Source organism: Microtus pennsylvanicus, chromosome 8, assembly GCF_037038515.1.
Source record: "Microtus pennsylvanicus isolate mMicPen1 chromosome 8, mMicPen1.hap1, whole genome shotgun sequence".
In the NCBI taxonomy this organism is placed as follows: domain Eukaryota; kingdom Metazoa; phylum Chordata; class Mammalia; order Rodentia; family Cricetidae; genus Microtus; species Microtus pennsylvanicus.
Window position 1 is genome coordinate 3,849,195 of NC_134586.1, and position 18,540 is coordinate 3,867,734.

The 18,540-nt window shown below is 43.1% G+C and overlaps 1 protein-coding gene across 1 annotated transcript in view; it reads left to right on the top strand.

The window, feature by feature from the left end:
• The window catches only part of Itpr2 (inositol 1,4,5-trisphosphate receptor type 2), a 411,976-nt gene that overhangs the window by 335,713 nt on the left and 57,723 nt on the right, over positions 1-18,540 (top strand). Inside the window, exons 49-52 of the mRNA XM_075982281.1 lie at positions 4,307-4,482; positions 9,134-9,298; positions 11,884-12,079; positions 17,544-17,636. Coding sequence (XP_075838396.1) covers positions 4,307-4,482; positions 9,134-9,298; positions 11,884-12,079; positions 17,544-17,636 — 630 coding nt within the window. The remainder of the gene's footprint in view (positions 1-4,306; positions 4,483-9,133; positions 9,299-11,883; positions 12,080-17,543; positions 17,637-18,540) is intronic.

Sequence of the window (18,540 nt, forward strand, 5' to 3'; positions counted from 1 at the left end):
ATCTTAACAATTAAAAATATGCTTTGCTCTGTTATCTGAGCAGAGTTTGGGTCTTAGTATCCATGCAGGGTGGCACACAAATGCCTATAACTCCACCCCAAGGGATCCATCATCTCTTTCTGGCCTCTGTGGGCATCTGCATGAACACACATGTGCATGCACACACATACACACACACGCTTGTACACATATATGCAAAACATATATAAAAGAAAAAAAAAAGAAAAAACTGGGGCTGAGGAAATGGCTCAGTCAGCAGAGTGACTAACTCACAAGCCTGAGGCCCTGACTTTGCATGTCCAGAACCAATGAAGAAAGCCAGATGCAGCCGCACCACCTGGGTATTAATAAATATTTAGTTGGTTGCTCAGTATGAACTCCCCGAGAATATTTTGTCTACTTGATAAACAAGTATTGATTTATTGCTACAGGTCACACTGTGACAGGCTGGGGCCCCTGTACCCTTATAGAGTTTGTCTCTTAATGGAGACCTGAGAGTCGACACACACCTGAGATGGTAAAGGCTCTCTCTCTCCCAGTACTGCTGCAGGAGAGCTGTTAACTCCAGGGAGACGGTGGCTGGCTGGGCTTGCTTTGCCAAGGCAGAGCATGTATAAGCCAATATCAAAATAAACGTAAGTAGGCTACCCATTTTGATGATGAGGATGATAAGCTTTCTTTTCCCAATATTTAAAAAAATCATTTAAATTTTTATCTATTTTGTGTGTGTGTGTGTGTTTTTACATGTATGTCCATGCACTGTGTACATAGGTAGTGCCATTGGAGGCTAGAAGAGGGTATTGTATCCACTAGGACTAGAGTTACAGACAGTTATAAGCCACTATGGGATTACTGGGAATTGAACCCTGGTCCTCTGGAAGAGCAGCAAGTGTTCTTAACTACTGGACCAGCTCTCCAGCTCCATAACCTTTTTTTAATCACTGTTTATTTGGAAGCTGTTATAGCAACAAAATTATTGCTATAATAAAATACCAGATTCTGGGTCTTTCATAAGGTAAATGTTTACTTAGTTCCCTGTTTTGGAAACTGGAAGCCCATGGTCGGCTATCATCATCGGTCCAGTCCAGGTGGGGACCCTCCTTGGTTACATCACAACCTGATGGAGATGCAGACTGGGGTGTGCCTGTGTGGAGGAGGGGTCTTGTGAACAGGAGAACTATGCTTTGCAACCTGCTCCCAAGGGAGTGGCTGGTGCCTGCCCTGGCAGTGTCAATCCCTTCCAAAGAACTCTGTAATCTAGGCTCCCACCTGCAGGTATTGCCTCTTAAAGATTTCATTGCTGTAATAATGCTTCCCAAGGGGCTTGCTTGAAGTCTGGGGCCCTTTGGAGAACAGTCACACCATACCCGAACCACAATAGATAACATGACACAGAGTCAGGACTGAGCATCTAAATTAATGCTGTCCGTGGGTAGTTACAAGTTCCTGACAAAATCTTTGTGATTTTTAGGTGCATTGATCCTCAATGAACACAAAATCCATTAAAGCATATGTCTGGTTCACTGTAGGACTTCCATGCTATTCCTGAAGCTTTGCTCATGAAATCGCTCAAGGTGTTTTGCATCAGAACTCAGTGTTTTGGTAATAAGATGTGGCTGGAAGAATAATCATTATGGAGTATTTGGCACAGAAAGTTGGGGAGAAAAAATCTCCAGTTTGTTGTGTTCCTCCTGAGATCCTGGTCCCCATCAGCCAAGCCAATAACACGATGCCTAAAGTTGCTTCTGTAGATGCAGCACTCGCCACACTGGAGAAGGGATGCCTTCGAGTATGCTCACCAGTTCACACGCCAGAGAACTGCACCTCTTTTCCAAGGAAAAAAAATCTAAACCGCCTTTGTAAAAAGTTTCTAAGGAACTTGGTGTATAACAGTTTGTTTAAAAGCCATTGGAAATTTTTCTTTTGCTTCTGTGCATGTGTATGCCTGCCTGCATGCGTGTGTGCGTGTGTGTGTGTGTGTATGCTCACACGTTTTTGTACATAGGTATATGTGTGTAGGCAGATACCGCTCATTCATTTCCTGGCTACCCAGACCCGAATAATCACACAGAAACTATGTTAATTACAGCACTGCTTGGCCTATTAGCTCAGGCTTCTTATTAGCTAGCTTTTATATCTTAAAATAACCCGTTTCCGTTATTTTGTGTATCACCACAAGGCTGTGGCTTACTGGGTAAGGTTCCGGTGCAATCATCTCCTTTGGCAGCTACAAGGTGTCTTTCTGACTCTGGTGTCTCTCTGACTCTGCTCTCTCTCTCTCTCTCTGTCTCTCTCTCTCTCTGTCTCTCTCTCTGTCTCTGTCTCTGTCTCTCTCTCTCTGTCTCTCTCTCTGTCTCTCTCTCTGTCTCTCTCTCTCTGTCTCTCTCTCTCTGTCTCTCTCTCTCTCTGTCTCTCTCTCTCTCTCCCAGCCTGGTATATTCTGCCCTGCCATAGGCCACAGTAGCTTTATTCATTAACCAGAGCAACACATATACAGAAGGACCTCCCACATCATATGTGTATATAGGTGAATATGTATGCAAATGGAAGACAGGTCAACCTCAGGTATTATTTCTCATGACATCATTCACCTTGTATTTTGAGATGAGGTCCCTCAACAGCCCCGAGTCTACCCATTCAGACAGACTGGCTGGCCAACACGGTCCATGATCTGCTGCCCGAGCACAAGGATTCCAACATGATTAGCTTTATTATTGGGGTGTTGGAGATCAAATCCAGATTCTCATGCTCATGAGGCAGGCACTTTCCTGGCTTGGCTGTCTGCCCAGCTCCAGAAGCTTTCATTTTTTGATGATGAAATAGCCTAATATATTTTGGAACTTGAGTCAGTCTTCAAGTATATACAGTCATATTCCTACACTCATATGCAGACCCAAGTGTTTTAACACATAAAGTTGACTCATATGTAGATACCTGTACATGAGTTTTAACACTTAAAGCTTACTCATATGTAGATGTATGTGGGTTTTAACACTGAAAGCATATCTGTATTTTATAAAATCTAAGTGTTATACAAATTGGGTTCTTTTTATTTTTATTTTTTTACATTTGCCATCTCTCTATCTATATCTATATCTTTATCTCTCTATCTCTATCTATCTATCTCTAACTCTCTGTCTATCTATCTCTATCATCTATCTATCTATCTATCTATCTATATCTCTCTATCTATATCTATCTATCATCTATCTATCTATATCTATCTATCATCTATCTATCTATATCTATCTATCTATCTCTATCTATCATCTAGCTAGCTAGCTAGCTATCATCTATCTATCTATAATATATCTATATCTTTCAATCTATCTATCTATCTATCTATCTATCTATCTATCTATCTATCTATCTATCGTATATGTGTATATCTGTGCATGGAGCTCAGAGGTAAGCCTGCAGGAGCTGATTCTCTTCCTCCTCTGTGTAGGTTCTAGGAATCAAACTCAAGACATTGAGTTTCACATCAAGGAATGCCCTTCATCTGCTGATCCATCTTGCCAGCCTGAACTGGATTCTTTTGAGGAATTTGTAATATGATAAATTGATACTAATATGACAAGGAAAATGATGAGATAATGAAATACTATACCCAATTTCTCATGTTCATTAACCATCAGTTTTGACTTGAGGTTCCTAAGTGAAAAACATTTATCAAAAGCATTTCACAAATCATTCCCAAAGGAGAGAAAGTGAAGGATTCTTAGACTTGATGTGAAGAATGTTGACTGTAGTCCGACTGTCTTGTCAGGACTACTGACTCCCCAGTAATGACAGTGAGACTTAATGTTAATTATGAAAGCTTGGCCTTTGTCTTGGGCTTGTTCCCAACCAGCTCTTATAACTCAAATTAACCTGCTTCTATTAATCTACGTTCTGCCACTTGGCTTTTATCTCTCTCCCATTCTGTATGTCTGACTTGTTCTGCGTCTTGCTGTTGTCTCCACCTTTCTTCTTCCCAGAGTTCCTCTCTCTTCCTGGGAATCTCTCCTATCCTCTCCTGCCTAGCTGTTAGCCATTCAGCTTTTTATTAAACCAATCAGAAGGCACCTTAGGCAGACATAAAAATTACAAAAGTATTTCCCCACAACAGTTGACTGTCAAGTCAATGCACAAGACTTCTGGAAATGTAATGAAGAAGACTGTGCCCTAAAATGTTTCCTTGTGATAGAACGTTGTTCTGAGATTCACTGCACCACCGCTTTGTTTGTATATAAAGCACAGAAGCCAAGATTTCATGTTCGCTCTGTGTGTTCTTGGTGACAAGTAACTGCTCTGCCTCTTCCAGGTACACTTTCCCCCTTGTTCTCCGTCCTCCTCTGGATAGCAGTGGCCGTCTGCACATCTATGCTGTTTTTCTTCTCCAAGCCTGTGGGTATCCGGCCATTTCTAGTATCTATCATGCTCAGATCGATATACACCATTGGCCTGGGACCAACACTAATACTTCTTGGTGCTGCTAATGTAAGTACATTGCTTAACTTTGTATCTTATGGAATTCGATGTACCAAGTATAAGCATAGTTAGCTCTATGCTTTTATTCATGTGTATACAGTGAATTCGGGGTTGATGGGAATCTACGTTAACTAGAGTATCATTTGTGCACACTTTAATTTGGAGAGAAAGAACAAAAATACGACTAACCCATTGATTTAAGCAGCACTTGAAGGGTGACCAGTTCTGCTGTCCATTTTGTCATGGCTAATGTTCTCTCTGTACCATACCTGCTATTACTGAAAAAGTGACCCAGCCACTGTTAACACCTGAAAGTGGGTTCTAAATCATCCCGAAAGATTAAATTATGTTCAGTAGAAGTTAAGGAGTACTTTATTCCAAATGACTTAGAAGTGGGGAGAAAAGACTGCTAGACAAAAAGTAAGGTCCCAAATTGAGCTCCTTTTCTATAAACTATAAACTTATGAAAGACACAGGGAGATTTTTTTCACCAAAACTTTTGTATATTAGAGCAAGTGACTGCCTTTTGACATGGTAGTTTCAAGCATAGAGTGAACAAACTGGAAGTATCATGACAAGAAGCTAATGAAAGATTTGTAGACGTAATTTAAACAAAAAATATAAAACTTTGAATAGACTCTGCCAACTTTAGGCAAGGTATATCTGTAAATGGATATGAAGAAAAGATAAATCATCAAATTGATGAAAAACAAATGGTCAGAAATCACATAAATATTATTGTATCTACATAATCAATACCAAAAGCACTGCCTGTAACTTTCACTAGGTTCCTAACTGAAAAATGTTCTATATTCTTGTGTCTTAGCTGGGATTATCTCCTATACTACCTAGTAGTTATTGAGGATAGTAATTGATAGTCACATTCCTGGGACATCACAGGGAGTCTATGAATATTTTTGAATAAGTAACTAATGAGTGAATGCATGGATGAATGACCAATATTTATTGAAAATAAATAAATTTGTTAACCAACTTTTAAGAATTACCAGGACAATGTAGTCAGTAGTCAATGCTGTGTTTTCAGCGTTTCTGGCCTTGGTCTTATCACAGTTCTCCAGGAGTTAAACAGTTCCACAGCTCCCATTGTTAGAATATTAAAAACAAATTCTCAGCTATCATCAGTGAAGGAAAGTGTACGGAAAACCTGTGAGCAGAGGTTTTGAACGCTAACAGATACTCCCTTCTCTGGGTTTCTTAGGGGCTGAGCTACCACATTAGTGCATGGATCCGGTCCTCGCTCACCCACATCTCCATGTTCCTGAATTATCTGTCCTTGATCTTCCCCATCTCAATAGCGCCACGCCAGCCCTCCCTCCAGCTCATGCCCGTCTCCATTTCCCTCCACCCCATCCTTGGCCTTTGAACATTCAGAAGAGATTTCAGGATGTTGTATTGTCTTTGCTTTGAAAATATCACCAATCAAGACAATTAGACAATCATCAGGAATGTGGATAAATGTGTCTACACCTCTTGTGTTTGGCTCATGTCATTTCGCAAGAAAACATGTTCAGCATGAAATTGCATTATTTAAAGAAGTAGATGTTATTCATAAACTGATCATTGACTAAACGAGAAAAACCTAGGTTTAAGAAAGTGAAGAGCCAGGCAGAGTTGTGCCCAGAGGAGCAAATGTTCTCTTCTGCACCTGTTATGTCATCGATAGACATATAGAACACCGAGAGGTAGACTGTGTCGCTGGCCATAGAAAAGTCATGTGCCATTTTCTGTTTCTTTCTACCTGTTTTTTTTAAAAATCTTTGGACCAAGAGTATGTAAACAGAGGTAAGGAAAAACATTTGAATGTTCAGTGTGCACATGAACTAGAAGTATCCAGTCTTTTCCTGTCTCTAGTAGGACACTATAAAGTGATAAGTTCCATGTGGTTTGGTGAGAATCATACCATAAAATATTCTCTCCCAAAGTCAAGTTTTTATTGAACTGATTATGAGAAAGTATTATGCATGTAGACATGTCAGTCTTACTAATTCCATGAATTTTCTATATTCCAATAGCATAAAACATGTTACTCGCCTAGACACTACCAGCAACCTGGGGTCATTTGACCAAAGAAAATAAAATCTTGTTGATTTGAGGCAAATTTAATGACATTGCTATAATTTGATACTGGTGCAGATGTTAGTAGAGAAGTTTATATTTATAATTTATTGTTGTAATTTGCTATCATAGATTAATAAAGTTACATTAGTGAATTACTGTATACTTCCCTCCTCACATAAATGCATTACACAATATCTTGATTCTTCTTTACTGATGAGACATCAAATGAGAACATAAATCATATTTGTGTACCTTAGTATTAATTCTCTATATTATTAATAATATAAATTAATATACTAATTAATTTAATTTGTACATAGACATTTGCATTGTATGTCTGTTACTGCTGAAATAATAGATATCAGAATAAGAAAACAAAAAAAATTAGTCTGACAGTCTAGACACAACAAGAAACAGAATTTGAGACTTCAGATATAAATCAACCAATCTCTGATTTCACCCTTCTTGTGAGTTGGAGTAAGGTGTGGACAACTGGTCTACCCTCATCTGCCTGCTGAGATCAGTTGAGAATTTTGGTGTGGAAGACCCAGAAAAGAACAGATGCCGTGGTGGTAACATCTACCATTTACCAAGTGTCTGATATGTAGATCACTCATCAGTCGGATAGCATGGCCCCCATGAGGCTTCTGCATCTTAGCTCTAGACTCTGCCCCTCATGTGAAGCAAAGATGAAGAGTTTCTTTTATGAGTAAGGAAGCACAATAAAACGAAGGCCTCAGTATTTATCAGTTTCTAGTTTATTGTGATAAAATTGAGTTCATTAAAGCTTGAAGCTTGTCTGCCTTTCAGACAGATTTTCCTGTCCGAGGCTGTGTTGACTGTCAAGAGCGATGCTGCTCCCACAATGGTGTTTGTCATACTGATCTTCTGACAGTTTAAAAGATTTCCAGGGTGATATTTAATTGTATGTAAATTTGATTTGCATAGTGACCTTAAGATTTTATCCTGTCTAAGGTGTAATACCACATACCTGGAGATTATTGTAGGAAATCATCTCATTTTTCAGGAAAAGGTTGAATTTCATGCTTGAGGAGAACATGGTGATATTGTTGGAGACAGTGGGTTTAGTTTTATCCTTTAAGACAGCAGATTGTCTTTTGCTTTGCTGCCCTCTCTTCTTGCATTCATTTGCCCTTGACACAAACGCCTTAAGCACAGGGACAGTTTCCATCTCTGAGCTCTGTGAGCACATGGAGAAGATTCACTGCACACTTCAACCTCAGTCCCCTTCCAGATGTCTCTAGGGCAGCAGCTTTCAACCTGCGGGTCACGACCCCTTTGGGGGTCGGCTGATATCCCATGTATCAGATATTTGCAGTATAATTAATAATAGTAGCAAAATTATAGTTATGAAGTAGCAATGAAAGTAATTTTATGGCTGGGGTCACCACATAGGGAACTGGATTAGAGGGTCTCAGCATTAGCAAGGTTGAGAACTGCTGCTCTACAGGGCGGAAGTCTATGTACCCAGCTATAGGTCAAGGGTCATGCAAACAAGCAAAGCACATCTCTTTGTCTTTCTTGTTAGCATGACCAAGTCCTGTTCAGACAGAAATGCATCTTGTCTTTTATGCTATGGAACTAAAATTTATTGATCATTTTGAGAATTCAGTTCAGTCTGTTACTGTCCAATGTGTCTGTTTTATGAAATAGTTTTCCTGCATGTTTTCTCTAACTCATCCTAGAAAGTCAGGAGATGATGCACAGGCTGCATGTCTGTGTTATACAAGTTGCCGTTGTGAAATGGTTTTTAATTCTATTTTTGTTTAACCCCTTTCTATATCACATTGATAAACCTGGGTAGGCAAGCAAAGGGAAGTTAGTAAGTTGTGTGATTATGAACGGGTCCCTCAAAAGCAGCATTGTAACAGCTGGATATTGCTTTGCCAGACATTCATTCTCAGCCTTGCTGCGCACCCAGCTCACTGCCAGACATGGAACCTCTGTTGTTTATTCAATGCTTGGGATTTGAGCAGTTTTCTTTCGATCGGACTTGCTCTGAAGTCCCCATCATGTCTTAGCGCTACTGAGTGAGAACAGAAGGGCTGAAGAGCAAATAAGACTCCTGTTCAACAGCTGCTGACATTGCTGACAGGAGGGTGCAAGGGTTCGCCATGATTGTAGTGAGAGGAAGGACAGCTAAAATATAGAGTCACAGGTATCTAAAAAACACTTGAATAGTCATTATAGTAATTTCTGTGACTGTGTTATGTCAACTAGGCTCCTAAGGGGTCTTCTAAGGTAAGATCTCTTTATGGCAGGTTTTTTGAAACCACCAAGGCTTCCCATGGCAAGAACTAGGTTGTCCAAGAATAAGGAAAAGTCAGATTTATACTCCGTCTGTGTTGGTGGCAGAGCTAGGGTCTGTCATTCTTTGTCCCCAGAGCTACAAAGAGAGCTAATTCTGTATGTTGTTACATGTGGTTTTGTAGACTGCCTGAAAATCACTCAGGAGGACACTGAGAAAGGCAACCACAGACTCAGCAATGCTCATCTTTCACAGTGTCTTCTTCCCTAGACGACCTTGAAGCACTAAAATCCCGCTTTCTCTTCCCTTTAGCTGTGTAATAAAATCGTGTTCCTGGTGAGCTTTGTGGGAAACCGAGGGACGTTCACCCGAGGTTATCGAGCAGTCATCCTGGACATGGCTTTTCTCTACCACGTGGCATATGTCTTGGTTTGCATGCTCGGCCTCTTTGTCCACGAGTTCTTCTACAGTTTCCTGGTAAGTCCAGCCTTAGGGACAATTGCTGCTGAGCCCATGATGCTGCCTCTTACACCATAGTCTTTCGGTTGGTTTCTTTTTGTTAGTTTTATTGCTGTTATTGTTTGTTTTAATTTCAAGGCACAGATCATGTTATTTATGGAATTGCCTAGAAGCTTGGGTTATTATCATTTTTTGTCTTTTCTTGGGGAAGTTTAAAGATGATGAAGTTCTAGTCTTTGCTGAGAAGCAAACAGCCTCATTGCCTCTTTACTTGACCCGGGTGTCATATGACAAGCTGCTTTGGGTTTTCAGCCAAGCAATATTTACTTAATTCACTGGTTATCTAGCTTCATAGGGGACAGATAAAGATGTATGGTCCTTTGCGCTAAAATTGTTATATCTTGTTTATAGTATCAAATGTTACATTAATCATTACAGTGGCGTGTAAGCAAAATGAGAAGGAACAAAAGCCACCCTAGCCAAAGAACAAGCTGTTTAAAGTACAGCCTCTTAGCTTGTGCCATCGTTGTGAGTTTATGATGTCATCATCATTAGCTTACGTCACCATCTTTAGTTACATCACGTCATCGGCTTACACCACCATCTTTAGCTTATGTCACCATCTTCAGCTGATGTCACCATCTTCAGCTGACGTCACCCTCTTTAGCTGATGTCACCATCTTTAGCCGACATCACCATCTTTAGCTGACGACACCATCTTTAGCTGACGTCACCATCTTTAGCTGACGTCACCATCTTTAGTTACATCACGTCATTGGCTTACACCACCATCTTTAGCTGACGTCACCATCTTCAGCTGACGTCACCCTCTTCGGCTGACGTCACCTTCTTTAGCTGATGTCACCCTCTTCAGCTGATGTCACCGTCTTTAGCTGACGTCACATCACCATTGTTAGCGTATGTCACTACCTTTAAGTTATATTTAACTTATATCATCACAGCTAAGTTTAGCTATGTACATTAAAATCTTAAGACAGGTTTTTCAGGTACCTTTGTTTTTGTTCTGAGACGGCTTGCATCACTATGTAGCCCAGGCTGGCCTCTCACTCCGTCTTCCCACCTCTGCCTCTGTGTGTGGGGTGGTGCCTGGGCTGTGTCACTGCCCCCAACCGTACATCCTTTCCAAGGATGCCCTCTCATCCCCAGATGCCGTTTTCCTTTCTCCCTGTATACCGTGTTATAGCTGTGACTGGGGAAAGGAGCTGGAATAAAAACATGATAAGATTAACTCAATGAGTGATATTCGAGTATGGGCACATGTGCCACCTTGCACGGCAGAAGGCAGAGGACAGACTTGGGTGTCGCCCCTCACCCAGCACCTTGTTTGAGGCAAGAGTTTCTCATTTCATCACTATGAACACCATCTACTCTGGTTCCTACTGAGTTAGAAGAAAATCTCTTTTATGTCAACCTAAGTGGTTAAAAAGTTGAAGAAGCCAGAACACTGAACATCTTTATTGGAGAATATTGACTTTGTTTCTAACAATAGCTTCCCAAGAGAGAAACAGATAGCAAAGCAGTGGACCTTTTAAGAAATTGGCTCATTTGGAATGCCAGTGTCCTAAAGACAGGCTGCGCCCAGCCGTGATGGGCAAGGCCGTGATTTACAGCGGACTGGGGGTTTTCAAAGGGTACACACACCTAACTGATCAGCCCAGCCCAGCCCGATTCTAGCTCTTACCTCCACATAAGAACACAAACTCTCAGTCTCCCAGTTTTGAAGATAGGATTCATTTTTAAGCACTTTCGGACATTTCTGAAAATGAATATAATTTTATTCCTTTTAGCTGCCTCTGTACAACAGAACATGCACTCACTAATTCACGACTGCAGCGTATGCTGTATCGGTGTGTGAAAAGTCCCTCAGCACTAGCTGCAGGCAGCAGACATGCGCCTGAGTTCCCGATTAGTGTGTGGATTCCCCACTATTGAAGACAGAACAGATGGGAACCCGTTAGAGGAAAGGAGGTTACCTTTTTTGTTTGTGGTTCTGCTCTCAAATGTATAAATGAACACAGATTTTTATTCTCACTTACATATTGTTTTAGTAAGGAGGAATGTTTCCATTTCCCAAATATTTTAAATTCAGATGTTTGCTGTGGCACCAGGCTCATAAAGTGTCCTTTTCACTTCACTGTGAGTCTTGCAATCAATCAAACAATAAATTTAAGGAATTTTTCAACTACCCATAAAACTGCATGTGCCTAATATTATACATTTTCTAAAGTCAAATGAAAATGTCTTAACAAAGCGGTGTGACGCTGACCGTGGAGCCAACATACGGACACTGTGGCTGCTGGAACTGTCTTCACGGAAACCGTGTCTCCTGTATCCCAGCTCAACTGCTTAGGTTCAGTCAAAGATGTTATTTGTTTGTAAGCTCTTTTTTGTTTGTTTATTTGTTTTTTTGAGACAGGGTTTCTCTGTAGCTTTGGAGTCTGTCCTGGAACTAGCTCTTGCAGACCAGACTGGCCTCGAACTCACAGAGATCTTCCTGCCTCTGCCTCCCAAGTGCTGGGATTGAAGGTGTGTGCCACCACTACCTGGCTTTGAAGGTTGTTTTTTAATTGTTATTTCTGTAGCTCTTTGATTTGGTGTACAGAGAAGAGACCCTGCTGAACGTCATCAAGAGCGTCACTCGGAATGGCCGCTCCATCATCCTGACGGCGGTCTTGGCTCTCATTCTGGTCTACCTGTTCTCCATCATTGGCTTCCTTTTCCTAAAGGATGACTTCACCATGGAAGTGGACAGACTGAAAACCAGAGCACCAGTCACAGGTACCACTCCGCCTCCAAGCTCCCTGGCGGTCTAACTTGTACACCCCTTGTTTGTGGGATTTCAGACAAACATCAATAGGTAAAAATTTTACTTTCACCCTTTCAAAATGTGGTCTTGTTTACCATTGCTGTGGTTTGAGGGCGAAATGTCCCCTAGCCCCATGTGTTTGACATCTGGTCCCTGTGTGGTGGCACTGTTTGAGCTGGCGGAGCCTCTCTGGAGGAAGTGGTGGGCCTTGGGGTGGATAGTCTAGCCTCACTTCCTGTCTGCCCTCTGCCTCCTGACTGCTAACACAGTGTGACCAGCTGCCTTGGCTGTATCTCTTTGAACCGTTAGCCAAAATAAACTGTCCATTTCTTCCTCAAGTTGCTCGTTGTTAGGTGTTTGATCCTAGCAATGATTAAAGTAACTAACACAACTTCCAAGAGTTTGAGAATCTGAAATACTTTAGCCTGCACACTGTCGGTGTGGGTTGGGAAATACACAAGAGACATCATCTGCTCTCCAGCTTAGAGGATTGCGTAATGCTGGCCATATTGCAGGAGGCGGCTGCACCTTCACCGCAGGCAGTTCCAGGGTTTCTTCCCCCTCTTCTTCTCATTTCCCCAGAGAACAGTATCCATCACTGTGGGCAGTTCCAGGGTTTCTTCCCCCCCTCTTCTTCCCATTTCCCCAGAGAACAGTATCCATCACTGGGAGCAGTTCCAGGGTTCCTTTCCCCCCTCTTCTTCCCATTTCCCCAGAGAACAGTATCCAGCACCCAACAGCCACCACTCAGCCTTTCCCCCACAGGCACTGCATAGCATTCTAACAATTGCAATCAATACATGCTTTTCTGGATTCGGAAACCATCGGGTAGTAAGAGGAGGGTTTGGGAAGACATGTTTAGGGGCTGTGGCTGAAGGATGTGGACCACGTAGGGGAGCTGGTGTCCTCGCTGAGAAGCCCACCATGAGGGGCTGTCCTCCGGGGTTATTTTCACTTTCTCACCCCTCATAAACACCTTTTGTTGCTGGCTTCAATTCCTTCCTTAACCCTGCTTTGCTCTAAAGAAACTGTGGCTCTCTATCGTGGTGTTTTCTTGATTCCACTGTTTCTAGAGACAGGAAATCCCAAAAGACGCTTTCTCCTCAAATCATTGACTTTAAAACTGAGATTTAGTTAGTGGGAACATAGGCATTCTTGCCTTTAATTGATAATTCGTCCTTCCTTCTTTCCTTCCTTCCTCTGTTCCTTCCTCCCTCCCCCACTCTTTCTTTTATGTCCTGACCATAGTTTCCCCTCCCTCCTTGCCTCCCATGCCCTCCTCCACCCCCTCTTTGCCTCCTCCCCCAATCCACTCCTCCCCTGTTTCTGTTCAGAAAGGGGCAGGCCTCCCATGGCTATCAACAAAGCATGGCTATCAAGTTGCAGTAGGGTTAATAAGCACCGCCCCTTTAATTTAGGCTGGGCAGGCAATTCAGTATGAGGTGGATGGGGGAGTGCGGAAAGAGATGACTGGAAGGGGGCACTTTTGGGGGCCAGGTAGGGACCAAATACAAAGGAAGCGCCCACAAATCTACAAGGATAAGACAGATAATTCTTCATTACGAAAATGACAATGTACAGTAATATCTTTTATAAGAGTAAGGGATGACTACATGATGTTTAGATTTGTTCACTAGTGAGTCTCACAGCCTCGCGCATGTGACAGAAACACCAGCTGCACTGGAGACACCTTTGAACTCCACACCAAATGTCAGTCTTTGTTTTCGGGAACGTGAAATATGTTGCTGTTGCTTCATGTGACTTTTCTAGAGTGTCACAGGCCGTCGGCTTTCCATGTCACTTCATGTGACTTCTAGAATGTCACACACAGGCCGTCGGCTTTCCATTTGTAACTTTAATACAAGGAAATGACTGATCTTGGCAGCTTTTGTTCTTAGTTAATGTCACATCTCCCATCACCTTAGACCTGTGACCTCGTCAAGGGCACATCCCCAGTGACCCCCACACTAGGCCTCACCTCCCAAAAGATCGGATAGCTCCCTGAGCTGGTGCCCACACCCTCAGTTTATGGCCCCGAGGGGCACTGGAAATGCAAACCATTCCAGCGCGTTGGTGGATGTGAAGGAAAAGCTGTTATGTAAGTGTCCGGTGCTCCCTCTCTGAGCTCCTCGGGAGCTGTCTATCCTTAGCACTGGCAAGCCACGTTTTCCATGACTTTCTAGATCAGAGGCCCGGCCACAGTTCCTTCAGCTTCCAAAACAAACGTATACAGTAGCTGTGTTTTGAATTTGGTGGTAAATATTTTATGTTGTTTGAGGAGGAAGTCAGTTCTATATTGCGAATGTACTTTCTTTAGAAGTAGAAAAAATAAAACAAAAGAAACCTAAAGCTAAAATTTTAAGCTCTGTCTTTACTGAAAATTCATATGCACATTAGTATAGAAACAAGTCCAAAAAAACATAAACATTAAAAAAAATTGGAAAATAACGCGAAAGTCCCACACAGGTTAACAGCTAACGGACTTACCTCCCAGTTCTCTGTGGGCTCAGAGCTTGAAAAGCATCTTTGATTCCACTGAACTTCATTTCCACCACCGCATAGCAGCATCCGCCTTGAGTCGGCTTCCTGTCGCCATAACAGATTACTCACGAGGCGTGGCGGTTTATAAAGGAAGTGGTTCATGGTTCCCCAGGCTGGGGGAACCCGCTTGGTGTCTGAAGAGACTGTTCCTGTCACAGATGACAACATAGGGTGCCCTACTGTGAGGACAGGCAAACCAGGCTTTACAATGAACTCCCTGTAGAGATAAACCATGAGTGTGTTAACCCAGCCATGAGGAGGGAGGCGCCATGTTTGATCACCTCGCAGCCCTTCGCAGCTAGGCTTCAATTTCAGTGTGCGTGCACTTTGGCGGAAGTGTCTGGCCTGCAGCGGGATCTCAGCTGGTGCACAGCGTCTCCCTTTTTTGTGTTTTGAGCACTGTTGCTCACCAAGCTGGCCATGGTGAGATTATTGAGGCTAACACATTCAGGCAGCGAGTGACATTTCAGCTGCAGAAGGATGCGGTTCTTTAGCGGGTCTGACGTGATCAGAAACCACACAGATGGGAACAAGCCGGGAGGTGGAAAGACAGAACTGGACAGTATGTCATCACGGTGCTGGGGAGAGCAGGAAGACACATTCCCTGCAGGTATCATTGGCGAATTAAGAGAATGGATTCTGCCTCTGGACCCAAGATCTGCTGCTTGGTGGGCGAGAAGCAGCCACTCCAACACGGCCAGAGCCATTCACAGGGAAGCCCAAGGAGTGAAGTTCTCTTGACAAGTGGACACAGTGTTTCTCAGACCTGCCCTGTCCTCATTCTCACCTACCCAGAGTAGAGGAGAAGTTGCCCTCATGGCTTTCTGACCTAAGTTCTCCCTCTGGCTGCACAGTTCTGGTTCTCCCCCGGGATCTGCACCATCTGTTGGGTGCTTGGTGGAAAGTGCTGGGCTAGGGGTCTGCGTGGCTCTGCCTGCTGTGTCCTCTGCTCTCCTTCCATACTATAAATAGCACCTTGGCGACCCCCTAGACTCCCTGCTCTATATTCATGTTCAGAAACCCTGTGGTTCCTTTAGGTAAGTCCTTCTCCAAGTAGCTATTCCCTTTCCCTTCTAGAACTCTGTAGGGATGTTTCATTTGAATTTTAATAAATAAAGCTTGCCTGAAGATCAGAGAATAAAACAGCCACACTGGTAGCCTTACAGAACAGGCAGTGGTGACACACACCTTTAATCCCAGAAACCACATTAGTTGCCATAGAAACCAGGCAGTGGTGGTACATACCTTTAATCCCTGCATCAGAGAAAAATATAAGACAGGAAGAGACAGCTCTCACACACAGTCTAATTCTGAGACTCCAGGATACAGGATGGCAGTTTCAGTCTGAGGTAGAGTTAAGAGCCAGTGGCTGGCTGTTTTGCTTTTCTGACCTTCAGGTTGAACTCCAGTTTCTGTCTCTGAGTGTTGGAGGAGGCCACTTGTTTCATTCCTGGCTGCTTAGCCCAAAAATAATCACATAGAAACTGTATTAATCAAATCACTGCTTGGCCCATTACCTCTAGCTTCTTATTGACTCTTACATATTAATTTAATTCATTTCTATTCATCTGTGTATCTCCACATGGCTGTGGCTTACCGGCATCTGTCTCTGGCGGGGCTACATGGCTTCTCCTTGACTCTGCCTCCTTCTCCCAGCATTCAGTTTAGTTTTCCCCACCTAGCTCTGTTGCCCTATTGCTCAGCTATAGGCCCGAAGCAGTTCCTTTATTAGCCAATGATATTCACGGCATACAGAGGGGGTTTTTATTAATCGTGCTACTGAACTGGATCTCCCTCTTCTATTGCATTTCTTCACATGAACCTTTGCTTTTCTCTGCCCATCAGCTCCGTATCCCAGCTTTTTATCTCATCAGTTCTCCAAAGCCTTGGGTTGTGAGCCATTAGAGCCCAGTGTGACACATTGAGACTTACAGAAGGACTGTCATCAGGGCTCCCTCTGAACTCCATCTCTGTCCTTCTCTGACCACTGACCAGCACTCCTGGTCCATGGCAGTGCCGACAGTGATGGTGACATTCCTTCCCAGTGCTGTCACGGCACCTGTGTGGCCACCGGTGCCCCCACCAGCCCGTTGCTCTTCATACCTCCTCCCACTACCACCTCCCATTTGTAAGATCTACTACTCTTGGTCCTCTCAGCTTATGAGTGAAACTTTCAAGGTAAACTTGGTTTCATACAAATAGAAAGGTCACTATCTCTGTACCATGTGGTCCAGTGAAACCAGGGGGGATCCAGCAGAAAGAGGGGTTCCTGGGGACTCAGGAAGAAAAGTTAGGCTGCAGAAAAAAGAGTCTTCTGTCCTTGGACTCTTTGAAGCCTTTCTTCTCTGGGGCCCACATATCATCGTGAGAACTGCCAACCCAAGGTCCTTATCTCAGCCACAGGGACTGGTGACTTCAGTCTACAGATGGCTCTCTGCACTGGAAGGAAGCAGTTCTGGCAGCCCAGGTCAGAACCCTGAATGTACCTGGCCACGGAAATATTAGTATACATGTTTAGGTGAACAATATTATTAATACTTCATCACAGCCACTACAGGAAAAAAGGTTGTATGAATAGAACTTTTTTGCACATTGATGATGAATCTATTCTCTATAAAATTGCTTAAACAGGCAAAACTGTGCTCGGAGCTGCAGGCTAACTTCCCAAAAGACTTTAGGGATGCAGCTCAAATGAGGCACACATATCTTTAAACTAGATTCCTCTGTGGTCTGTCCATCCGGTCATGTATGTATGTGCTCTCTGCAGTGCTCTGTGGTCACCTGTCCATCCCGTCATGTATGTATGTGCTCTCTGCAGTGCTCTGTGGTCACGTGTCCATCCTGTCATGTATGTGTATGATGCCCTCTATAATGCTCTGCTCTTTGTTTTCCCAGGTAATCATGGGGCTCCCACCATGACCCTACCTTCCATGATGGAAACATGCCAGAAGGAGAACTGCTCACCCATGATCCCTCCTTTGAACACAGGTATGTACTGACAACACAGGTCTGTACTCGTCCCTCTAACATGTAACTAGGTGTTTTATCATGTCTATGAGAGCTTATCTGGAATTTTATAATTGTGTTGAAATAGAAGGGCAGAAGGTAAAGGACCAAAATACCTCAAGCTAGAGAACGGAGTCTGCATTCGTTATGCTGAGCAGCTGTCTTGCTCCTCACGGTGTTTCTGTTCAACAGAACCTGGCAGACTCATTGTGTGGAATGTGCTGATCCCAAACAGCAACCCACACGAAGGGGTCCCCTTCCAACTGCTTGGCTACCAAAAAGGGATGTGGAAAAGCATCCCGGCTGTAACCCTGGGCTTGCCCCTTTCCTGGCTTATGTTTGGATAGCTTGTAAGGACAGAAAAATGACCAAATAAAATCTCCCTCCTTCCTAAGGAGCAAATTTAAAGTTATAAGAATAACTTCAGTTCTAAACCATTCTCTTCAAGATGTAGAGGAGTCTGGGGACACAGCATGTATGCTATTTCCTAAATCGAAAGCAATAGTGATGGATTTCTTAAAGCAGGAGATACAGTGGTTTGTGGGTGTGTACATGGAGGTGCCTAATAGTCATATCAGGCAAGCACTTTTCCATACACTACACCCAGCCCTTGTGGGCTGTAGATCTCTACGTAACCCAAAAGTTGTCATAGATGAAGAAGCGTGGAGTCAGTTAAATGGTGAAGTAGATTCTGAACAGATGAGGGAAGTAACATGAAAGATGGAGGAAGGATGAAGCATTCAGTCATCTTTTTCTTGAGCTGTTGGACTGTTAATGGGGAGGGCATGAATGGTCCCTCCTGCTGACTAAACCTTACACTGTCTGACCTAGAGAGTGTTGGAAGGGGGGCACTTGTTCAGCCCAGCTACCCGGCTAGCTTAGCCCA